Source organism: Drosophila grimshawi, unplaced genomic scaffold (assembly GCF_018153295.1).
Source record: "Drosophila grimshawi isolate 15287-2541.00 unplaced genomic scaffold, ASM1815329v1 contig_1377, whole genome shotgun sequence".
In the NCBI taxonomy this organism is placed as follows: domain Eukaryota; kingdom Metazoa; phylum Arthropoda; class Insecta; order Diptera; family Drosophilidae; genus Drosophila; species Drosophila grimshawi.
Genome location: NW_025062900.1, coordinates 16,492,594 through 16,504,059, shown reverse-complemented (window position 1 = coordinate 16,504,059; position 11,466 = coordinate 16,492,594). Strand labels below are relative to the sequence as shown.

Genomic DNA, 11,466 nt, shown 5'->3' with positions numbered 1-11,466 from the left:
GCGAATGGATGGCGTCAAGTTCGTTGCCTAAGTCTTTTGTTCTAGCACCATTTTCATGCCAAATTATCACCTTGAGACAGCATAAAACTTATTGAACTCCAATAATCAATAATAAAAGACGGCAGCCCAAGTCCAAAAAAAAAGAAATAAAAATTAAAAAAGAAGTTAGCAGCTGCTACCACAAAATATAATTTAACTAAATTGGCGCACAAGGTCGTGACGGTCAGTGACTGACTCAGCAGAAGCAGAAGCGCAAATGGAGTGACTGGACGAACTGGATGGGAGCTGGGCCCAGTTTATTGGATTGATGCAAAAGCAACTTAACCGCAGAATGCCCTTTTATAAAAATTGCTAAAATTGTTATTGTTGTTATGTGCATAAATCAAATCAAATCAAATTAATTAAGCAAACATTAAATAAAAAAGAAACTTCTGAGCTACGCAAAATCTGCACCCGGACTTTAATATAAGCCGATAAAAAAACAGAGAAGTGTCGCCAGTGTTTTGGTAACTGGGAATCCGCACAAAACCTGCCGAGGACGGTCGTTGGTCCACCGGACCGAACCCAAAACTAATAGCCAAAAAACGAGATATGGAATATACAATGCGTATACAAATTAAGATACGTGTTTAATTTCAGCATTCATCACACGCGCCAACTGTTCCGACTGACTCAGACAACTTATATCCAGAAGCTCAACTGAATGAAACACACACACACACAACTCAGCAACAACAGCTGCGAATCAAAGAAACAGAGCACTGGAAACAAAAGGGAAAGGGAATCAAGCCACTTAATTATATTTCGGAGTGACGAATGCACTTTACTCAAGTTCAAGGTGAATGTCGAACCGGACACCGGGGCACTTGGGGAAGGGCAACGTGTAATTGTAATGAAAATAATAATAACCATGCGAAGAAGTTGGTGATTGTGTTAATGTTTTATAAGTGATCTGAAATGAGTGTTATCGATATATATGCAAATATAATGTAATGACTTTAGGTATTTATTGATTGGCATATTGCTGATTTTGTATAAAATAGCAAGATACATAAAAAGAAATATATTTTAGCTGCGCAGTCGAGTCTGAGAATCGAATGGAACCGGTATGATCTGTAGAATTTTCAATCTGTAAATTCTGTCAGAATAAAAAACAGAGAAGATGCTCTTTACAAAAAATATACAAGCTAAATCCGCAATCTAAAAATAGTTTTTACAAATATAAAAGTGCCTTAGGCACAGAAAATAACAGCTCGCATCTTTAATAAAATATATTATGTATTTTTAGGCTTTGAGTTTCTATAAAAAATCATAATTACTAGCTATAAATATTTCCCTTATCGTTGTTCAAGGTTTATTCTCGTCAAGTAATTATAGCTCGCGGGATGTATTTCAGATCCCCCAACTACCCAACAGCTGGTGTGAATTCTAATCTCCACATCTTCACAATTTGTATATATTTAATGATCAGAAATGCCATCTCCCTCGCACTAATGCCATTTAATATGACTCCACTAATTACCGCCATTACACAAAAGCGACCCAAATGGCTTCCTCATGTCAAGATTCTACACAAATATACGAATCGAGTAGCACAGATTAGTTATGGCTGTGTGCTCCGTTCAAGCCCCCGGGTTCAAGAACTAACTAACGATTGTATTATTGCATTGCAAGCTGGAGATCTTCACAGAACCAAACAATGACAATATATACGAGATTTCTATGGTTGCCATTAGCGATGAGCGCGTGTTTTTATACTGATTAACTAAAAATATTGTCGTTTTTTGGTTTGTTCTATTTAGCAACGTAAAAAACTTGTTCTTCTTAAGATTCTAATATTAGAAAGATATATTTACATTTTAAATCTGTTTTTCGAGTGTTTTTTTTCGACAGGTTTCGAAATATTTAGGAATATATAAAAAAACAAAAACACAATTGACCTTGACCCAATGAAAAACAGTTTTATTTACATATTTAACCAAAGTTTGTTAATTATTCATTTAAACATGATTTATACTCAGCAATTTCAAAGCGATTTCTCATATTCTATATTACAAAAGAAATAATAATCTTGAATGTGTAAATTTGATTTAAGATTAGATAATTGATTTGATGTCCCTAAATAGAATGATTCTGTTCAAGAGAGAAGAAATGACATACTTCTAAAAGTTTAATTCAAAAACAGAGTATAAATTATTATAATATTGAATACTCAAATTAAATCAAAAATGAATTTATTAATTTTCGTTTTGCAAATCAAAAATGAATTTATTAATTTTCGTTTTGCAATTTCCAAGAAGTTTCGAAAAATATATAAAATTAAAAATTGTGAACTGATTTTAGTCCACATTAAATAAATAAATAGAAAAATATTACAAAATTATATTATAGTGGAATTTCAAATAATTGAACAAAGGTTTTTATGGAACGATTAATTGAGTTTTCATTGTTAGAATCTCGTGTCACGCATTCATCACTAGTATAACAACAGTGTGATGGGTGGGGGGTGCAGATGAGTAACTGCGCACTGAGGCGTTCCATTAGACTGCTGTGCGGCGGCTGTTAGTTAAGATTTTCCTTTCATTTGGTTTATTGTTAATGTGCGCGCTTAACGTCGCACAACTACAAATTAAAACTAATAATAAATGCGCAGAGCTATTGTGTGAGACTTGAATTGAATGCACATCCAACTGGCTGATTATAATTATTATAATAGTAATAATGAAAATAGCCGTGTACGTATCATAATGTGCTGCTCAACGGGGCGTGGCCGCCTTTTAGAATTAACTCAGCTGAGGCGACCTCAGCTCCAGTCCGTGTTTCGCACTGCTAATTAAAACATTATTGCCACTAACCATGCCCCGAGGCTGACTTTGCATGCGGCATCGACGAATGCGAATGCGAATGCGAATCGATCGATAGAAGCCCCAAACCTACAGACAGACAAGTGGCCCCAAAAAGCAAACAAAAGAAGAAAAAAAAACTACATCGTGTATAAAACGGTAGGCAACAGTTGTCAGCTGTCATAAAAAACAGAAACAAAAACAACAACAAATGGCATATAACTGTTAACTAGAAACTGACGAAGTTTTAATACCCTTGCAGATTTGATTACCTATATTCGATGACAAATGATGATCAAAATGAACTAATGACATATTTACCTAAACAAGTTGGAATCAATTTTAAGGTTGACTTATAAATTAAAAAATAAGAGGCGAAAGAGAAAAATATTTATAAAATATCTATGGAAAATGTTATCTGCACTTTGTTACAATATGCAAAAGAACTTACATATATATAAAAGCATAATTAATGTTTTTAAGATAGTCCATAAAAAAAATATAAACAATTTTACAACTCTTGGCAAGTGTATTAAAGCAAAATGAAACAAAAAATCAACTATCGACACACGACAACAAAAACAACAACACTAAAGCGAGTCAATTGTTTATTGATTATTTCATTTGTTTAACGCGCATGCAGATTGTTCCAATTTTGATCGGTTTATCGCCTTTGCAAGCGGACGCTAATAGTTTTGAACCTGAAAATAGTATTTGTTATTTTTTTTTTGTTTTTTGGCATTTGTATGCCAGGGGCAAGACTGATGAACAGCCTCGAGTTGGAAATGGCGAGACGAAGAGGGTGTTTCGCAATTTTTTTTTTTTTTGGGCAGGGTCTCGTTTCTGTTTTGGCAGGCCGTCAATTGAACCCATTGCAAATTGTAAGATTAAATAGGTTAAAGTTTTGACTTCCTTGCCTTGGCCATTTCAACGACTTTGATAAGCATTAATTAACAAATTAGAATTGGCCAGTCGCAATTGATTGATTAGCAGTTACCCTGTGAGCATTTATAAGAAGAGTGAAATATATATTCGTGGTGTTGAATAATATTTATTGTTACAGCATTTTCGAAATTGCTGCAAACAAGATGACATATTATTTGTATAATTTAGAACTATTTTTAGCTAACATAATTAAATTTTCAAAATATATTAATAAGCCCACAAAAAAGTAGGCTTTATTTTATAATTTACGATAATGAGGAAATTGTATTTGAGTTCATTTTTATCTATCAATGGTAGATTTTTAATTATCCCAGGGTATAAGTTGTCAACTGTTTTATGTATGTGCTAAATAAGCCCAATATCTACATCAATTAAATCTCTTGAGTTATGAAGTTGAGTGAACTTTAAAGGTTTCTTTGGCGCTCTCAGTGTCATTGTCGAAATGATGTTTGTGGTTGCCTGGGTGGCCGAATATCTGATTGACAATGATTGACAATGAAGTTGCAAATGTGTCAGGTTTTATAATAAAAACACACTCTCAGACACACACACGCAGACACACACTTGCTTCGGTTGGTAGCTCATAAAATAGCTACCATTTATGTGGAGCATTGGCCCGGCTTATTATGGCCAACTGGCCCGAAGGTTGGCCCAAAGTGTGCACCGCATTTGGCTAGGAAGTTGTTAGTTACTTGCCCATTGTGGGTGCTTAATTGGAAAACAATTTTGCAATACGACGCGTGTCTTCCGATATCACTCGGATAAGAGCACTACGAACATAAAAATTACTATCTATTAAATATTCATGAGATTTCTTTGCTCATTCCGTGCGCTTTAAGCGAGGGCAGAAAAAATTTGATGAAGGTCAACGAGCTTCGACTAGCGAACCATATTTATTATCAATGGGTCAATTTATTCCCAATCTACGTTTTATAATAATATAGGAACTAACTTGAAAAACGATAAGAATCTTAGAGCAGTTATGGCTGGAATAACTGATAATTATTTTAATTTAATTTAGCAATTCAAAGATTTCAATTGTGTATATGATTTATTTGAACTTTACTATATATTCAGCGAATTAAACTAAAATAAAAAAGAAGGGGTATGATTTGAAAGAATACAGTGGTTTTTCGAGTTTAGGTTACTACACAACAGCTGATATATCCACTTACAAAATAATGAAAAATATAACCCTTCAACATTTGTAAGAAATATTAAAAAGAATAATTCAATATAATATATATATATTTTTAGTTAAGCGAACTCCAAGCCAAAATATAGATTGCTAGTTTCGAGTTTTTTTTGCCGAAAAACGTAAAAACTAAAACAAAAACAAAACCAAACCAACAAAGTTGATCAGCCTATGCGTCAGTTGCGGCCACCGAATAAGGAAGTAATCGGTGCGAATGTCAATTACACGCAACGTGCCACGTCATAAATATATAAATGATTACGTATACGCGATGTAAGCGGCGTCGTGTCGAGATCGCCTTGGGCCCCAGCTCGTTAAATATTGTCGACTACTACGCACACATTAAATTCATGAAGTTCAAGTAGCGACAGTAAATAAAACTGGCAATCGAAATCAAAATCGAAATCAAAATCAACTGTTATTGCCAGCGAATTACGCGGCATGCATGCGACGAGGACAGTCTACAATCTTGTGCCCCCCTCCCACTACCACCATCACTTCCCCACCATCGCATGTACCCCTTGAGACTGGCCGTCCCAAAGAGCATGCTCTTTATGCTACACAATAATACGCTTATAAACATAGCTAATAAATGTTGTTAGGCTTAATTGAAGTCTGTATAGAATTGACGAGGATATTTTAAGCATATTTTAAATATTTATTTATTTTTAGCATTACTTTTATGTAGTAAACAGTAATAAATTAATATATATATTAATTACTAAGAATATCCACAAATAACCATTTATTTTCTTGAAGTTCTTAATATAGTTTTGATGTTCACATAAAAAATGTGGAAGCAGTCAATCAAAATTCTTTGGGATATTTTTTTATTTAATATATTTCAATGTTTTTTATTATTAAATATAAAACGAAGTAAAACCAATTAATGTCAATTGTTAACTAGCACACAAACAATAGTATTATAATAATATAAATTATATATATTTATTATAAAAATTAAAAGGAAAATCGCAAATTTAATTAAGTGAATTCAAAAACTATATTCTTAAATGATATTTTGCAAATCTGAGGCGATTTTCAAATGTGTCTTAGAGTATGCATGATTCGCTGTTCGGCGGTTGACTTTCCCTTCTTGTTTTGGTTTTGTTTGCGCTTGTTTTGCCTGGTCGCTCAACGCCCGACCAAGGTCAAGTGCACGCTAAATGTGTTTTATATTGTTTCTTACATTAGTAGCAACTTTTTGTTTAATTAATTTTTAATATTCACTCGCTTCACTCTTTTTGTTTATTTTTTTATGTTTTTCATTCGCTGTTGACTTTTGTTGATTGTGACAAGCGGCACGCAACTTGGGAGGTTCTCGGCTAATTGCCCCCTCTGAGCTTTGAAATTGTGTGGCACTTGTGGGGCGTCGGAAATGTGGCCATGATGGAGTTATGTGATTACCAGTTGCTAATCTAGTTTATTAGTTCGTTTCATAACACAAACTGGCATAAAACGTTGATTTCAATTAGCATGCCAAATGTTCAGGTACACAGTTCCTTAAATAATTATATATAAACACAATTTGGAACAATATAAAAAAATAATACACAGAGTCTATTTTACATAGTGAAAGATAGCTTGCATTTTCCTTAATTAAATTTGATATTATCACTTTACATTTTGCACAATACAGAACTAAATTAAGCAATTGTTAAAGGCATCAGCAATTACAATTTTTTCAACTTTCAACTCTACTGAAACATTTTAGTAATAACTTTTATAATTTTGTAAATCTTAAAGCCTTTAAATATTTCCTACGAATCATGAAGAGCTCTATCTGCTGCTGTTTTTCTTATGCCAAGTCAATATTCGGACAATTGGCTTCTGTCAATAACATCGACGATTTATTGAATTTCGCTGCTGCATTGAAACAAAAGACTTGAGCAAAAAACTTGTTTGCTTGCATGCAAAAAAGTGAAAATATTATGCAATTGTTGTCTGCCTCGTCCGCCCCTTCCCCATCCCCCCCCCCTCCTCCCGACCACTTTCCCACCTCACCTTGTGCGCAATAGAATTCAATGAAACATTTTTCTAAATTTTTAATTGCAATTACGTAAAATAAAATTGATTTGTTCGCAAAACGACATCGGCTGATGTCGTTATATATAAAGATATCTCTAAAGCATTGTTTCACTTGCCGTCTTTATTAATTATGTGCTTATTTCATTTCTGGAATTTTTTTTATTGTATTTTATTCGCCCCTGGGCGCACTTGAGTTTTCGCCTCACCACAACTTGAGAAACGATTAAAACGCTCAAAATCAACAACTAAAACAATAACAATAAACAAACTGAAGCTACGCACACGCTCGCTACAACAACAACAACAATAATAATAATAACAATCTGGCAAACAGATCGTGAGATTGTAAGAATTGGACGGTCTGCCCAGGCGGATGTGCACTGCGTGTATTTAAATCTTGATTAGCTTTTTGGGCATTCAATAATATGAATATCAGCAGCACCGGCAACAAAAGCAATAACAACAAAAACCAGCACTATCATCAAGGCCATCGATGAGGTAGCATTGTAAATATTTACATAGATGCCACCAGATGGAGATTCTCATCTATCAATGCTTGGTACGGCATGGTCAAGGTCAGCGTGTGGCAGCCATATAACAACTATTGATTTTGTATTGTTAAACCCATGAGCTGTCGATGAGCCACAATTGGTCTTAATATAACATTGAATAAAGTTGAAAGAAGAGTGAAATTCTGATTTAACTAATATTTCATCTAAGTTACTCATTCTCTGTTTGTCTTTTTCCTTGTTGTATATATTAGTATCAATATCTCTCTCTCTCTCGCTTTCCACTATTATGTTATTATCTTATTACATGTTAAATATTGTCTTAATTAATATGTGTATTTATTTTTGTCTTTGATAAACAAAAAATGGGTACTAAAATAAATTAATTAAATTAAATTCAAATATTTTACCAGCCTTTGACATTTCTATAAATTTCATTACTTAAAAATTCTTGGAATTTTACATGACATATTTAAATTAAGTAATTTATTCATTTTCAATAAATCTTTTTTGTGTACAAAAATTTTGTTATATAAAATATGAACAAACATACAATATATATACAATAAATGAAATATGAATATATATGAAATTCTTTACTTAACATCGCAAAAAAACAACAACTGAATTGAGCGACAAACAAATTTGAATCATTTGATTGTTTGTTTGATCATTTGTTCAATTATTTGTTTGTTTGCTTGTTTGTATTGCATGTGCTTTAACTGCTGTTGTTGCTGCGTATACATTTTTCAATTAATAACTGAACATTAGCAGATCTTCTAACCTTTAGTTGGTGGTTTCAAGTTGAAGTTTATTAACCTTAGGCTAAAGGTGCAACACCCCAAAGCCTTCAACTGGCGGCTTTTCTACAAAGATTGCCAAGATTTAGTTTCAATTTCAGTTGGTAATTGCTTGGTGTTTTTCGTTTTTTTCTTTGTAATAAATTGGCCAAAAAGTTCAGATGGTCAACTGACCATTTGGTCAAATGAATTATTGGTAAGGTCGACCAAGTTGAATATCTAATGGCTTGAAACAAAAATGGAAAGCTACAAATTCATTTACATGCTAGCCGCATGCGCAACAAACAATAAGTTGTATGTAGTATTAGTTGAGTTGGGCACATCATAATAATGAATTACCATAAATATGGTTATGAGTGTTCTGTGCATGCACAGAACCAGACATTAAAGGCTGCCTGCCTGCCTGCCAATTAGCGAATGTGGCCAAGAGGAGGAGGCCCTTGGGCACTCGAGCGTGCCGAGCCCGAGTCGAAGGCCAACCCACCAACAAGCCGGGCAGACCCGATTATAAAAAAAATAACAATTTAATTGAAAATATACTAAATAGTTTTGTATGATATTTCTTAAAACAAAATTTCAATGTTATTAAAGTGCACCAATTTGTATGTGCCTTCAAATAACTTTAACATCACTATAAAAAACAACACAAATTAAAGCATTTTTTCCACTAAAAATCTTCTTATGAGAAGAACGATTTTCTTTTTAAACAACTGCAAAATATTATGTCGTAATTTAGTTTTGATAAGATACAAATATATAAAAAGTTGATAATATAAATAATAAAAATAATAATATATGATAATATAAAAAATAATAAAACAAAATATCCAAAATTAAAAAATTGTGAAAAGTGTACCATTAAAATAAAAGTGTACCAAATGTAAGAATGTATAATAAGTGTAATAACTAGTGTACAATTGCAGCACAGAACTGTGGTCAATTCAGCAGTCAGTTGTTTTTATATGCATTCTTCTACTTTGCATTATTATTAAGAGACGATCTAATCAAATTGCAGCAGCTGTAGCTAACAGCAACAACAACAACAACTAGAATGTACAGCATAATTGTTGGTCCAATCAACGCTGACGGTTGCCAACCGCATGCAAAGTTCAGGGTTAACATGGGCTAAACACCTGCAATTGCGAAGAGCACCCGCATATAATAACCACAAAGTAAGCAATAAGCAAGCAATAGATTGCGCCTAATTAACTGAGCAATTACTAATTTAAATATGCAGAAATGCATATGAAATTTGTGCAATGCAATTGCACAGGGTCATACAGCAGTCAGCTTTTTGTTAGCAGCAGCAGGTTAGCCAAACGTAGTTGGCAGCGCCAAATGCCAACATAAGAATCGATAGCATAATTATCGAAACAGCTGAGCTGAAAACAGCAGCTAAATTGACAGAAATAAAGAAATTCGATTTATAATTAAAATTATTATTATTATAATGGAAATTGTAGACACGTATTACAGCAAAGATGAATATGTGGAAACGGTGCGTAGTGTCAAATACTCTTATTCTCTAGTCGCTTTGCTACTAATTGCATGCAATGACCTCATCACTGATTCACTTTCCACTTATTTGTTTACAGGCCTCCGGGAACAAGGTGAGCCGTCAAACCGTTCTCTGTGGCTCCCAGAACATTGTGCTCAACGGCAAGGTGATTGTGCAGAGTGGCGCCATCATTCGTGGCGATCTGGCCAATGTGCGTACGGGCCGATATTGTGTGATAAGCAAAAATTCTGTAATAAGACCGCCCTACAAGCAATTCAGCAAAGGCATCGCCTTCTTTCCCATGCACATTGGCGATCATGTTTTCATTGGCGAGGGCGCCGTCGTCTCGGCGGCCATAATTGGCTCCTTTGTCTACATTGGCAAGAATGCCATTATTGTGAGTGTAACCAGTTTCTACAGACATCCAAATTATTAATCGTCATTTAATTTCTTAGGGTCGTCGCTGCACTTTGAAGGATTGCTGTGTTATCGAGGATGGGGCTGTGCTGCCGCCGGAGACAACTGTGTCCAGCTATATGCGATATACGGCAAAGGGCAGCATTGAGGGTGGACAGGGCAATCCTTACTTTGTGCCCGCAGCCATGCAGGACGAGATGGTCAACTATACAAAGTCATTCTACGAACACTTTTTGCGCACCCCAGCGCCAGCCAGTTGAGCAAATGGGAACCGCAATAATTTAACTAACATTAAGTATTATTATTAAATGCGAAAAACAAAAGACTTGTCAACTAATCAATCAGTCCAGTCGCACAGTCGAAGGCCTCGTGGCCGATCTCAAAGATTACATAGCTCAGGCCGGTGCGACGAGCAATGACATCTGCTGTCTCCTCCGAGTTGTTCTCCTTGCGTGCCTTAATATTCCGGTCCATGAGCAGCACAGTTGCCGTATTGCGGCAATTGGAAACAGTCGCCGTGATGTGCAACGGTGTTTGTTGGCCATCGGATTCGGCATTAATGTCGGCGCCAAATTGCAGCAGCAGCTGGGCGCAGTCGGCATTGTTCCACTTGCAGGCAGAATGCAACGGTGTCCAGCCGAGCTCTGTGCGTGCATTAGGATTTGCCTGATGCTGCAGCAGCAGCCTGGCTATGTCCACGAAATTGTTGTAGCAGGCGCGATGCAGTGGAGAATATCCATCGTTGTCCCTGGCATTCACCATGTCCGCATCCAGCTGGAGTATTTCACGCACCTCGCTGATGCGATTCTCGTTGACTGCCCATAATATCATGCGATCGAGGCTAGCTACAATTACAATATTTAGTTATTATTTAAATTATTTAAAGTCAACTTTTTACCCTGTGGATTTTTGTCCTCCTCGATGAGTTCGTCGGCGTCGTCATCCCAGCCGCTGACAAACATGCCGCGCGGCACCTTCACGTTGCGCAGTTTCTCCACCTGTGAGTTTTCATCATCCGAATCAAAATCGCCCATAATGCTAAATAACTTTTGCAATATTATAATGTTTGTTTACTTTGCAATTAACAAATTATGTCTATCGATTGTTTTTGGCGTTTACTATCACTACAAAACTTAACAGCAGCTGCTGGGTGTGCTTTAAACATCGCATAAAATACCGATATTTACAAAGTAAGTGTGCTCATCGATATATCGCTATTGGTTGATCAGCC

At 35.2% G+C, this 11,466-nt stretch overlaps 2 protein-coding genes across 2 annotated transcripts; one reads left to right on the top strand and one right to left on the bottom strand.

Annotated features, from left to right (window-relative positions):
* The first annotated feature begins 9,731 nt into the window (after positions 1-9,731).
* LOC6561573 (dynactin subunit 5) lies at positions 9,732-10,560 on the top strand. Its single transcript, XM_001987930.3, has 3 exons — positions 9,732-9,818; positions 9,916-10,215; positions 10,274-10,560. Exons 1-3 carry the CDS (start codon positions 9,771-9,773, stop codon positions 10,493-10,495), a joined length of 570 nt encoding a protein of 189 aa, XP_001987966.1. The 5' UTR covers positions 9,732-9,770; the 3' UTR covers positions 10,496-10,560.
* Positions 10,516-11,358, bottom strand: LOC6561770 (ankyrin repeat domain-containing protein 49). Its single transcript, XM_001987931.2, has 2 exons — positions 11,134-11,358; positions 10,516-11,080 (listed from the first exon to the last, which is right to left on the bottom strand). Exons 1-2 carry the CDS (start codon positions 11,267-11,269, stop codon positions 10,569-10,571), a joined length of 648 nt encoding a protein of 215 aa, XP_001987967.1. The 5' UTR covers positions 11,270-11,358; the 3' UTR covers positions 10,516-10,568.
* Positions 11,359-11,466: the final 108 nt, after the last annotated feature.

What these genes read in the sequence shown, in the direction of transcription:
- LOC6561770 (XM_001987931.2), bottom strand. Translation starts at nt 11,269, where the DNA reads ATGGGCGATTTTGATTCGGATGATGAAAACTCACAGGTGGAGAAACTG. An exon ending in GGAGGACAAAAATCCACAGG is followed by an intron (nt 11,081 to 11,133) that starts GTAAAAAGTTGA and finishes TTGTAATTGTAG; the next exon opens with CTAGCCTCGATCGCATGATA.
- LOC6561573 (XM_001987930.3), top strand. Translation starts at nt 9,771, where the DNA reads ATGGAAATTGTAGACACGTATTACAGCAAAGATGAATATGTGGAAACG. An exon ending in AAGATGAATATGTGGAAACG is followed by an intron (nt 9,819 to 9,915) that starts GTGCGTAGTGTC and finishes ATTTGTTTACAG; the next exon opens with GCCTCCGGGAACAAGGTGAG. An exon ending in TTGGCAAGAATGCCATTATT is followed by an intron (nt 10,216 to 10,273) that starts GTGAGTGTAACC and finishes TTAATTTCTTAG; the next exon opens with GGTCGTCGCTGCACTTTGAA.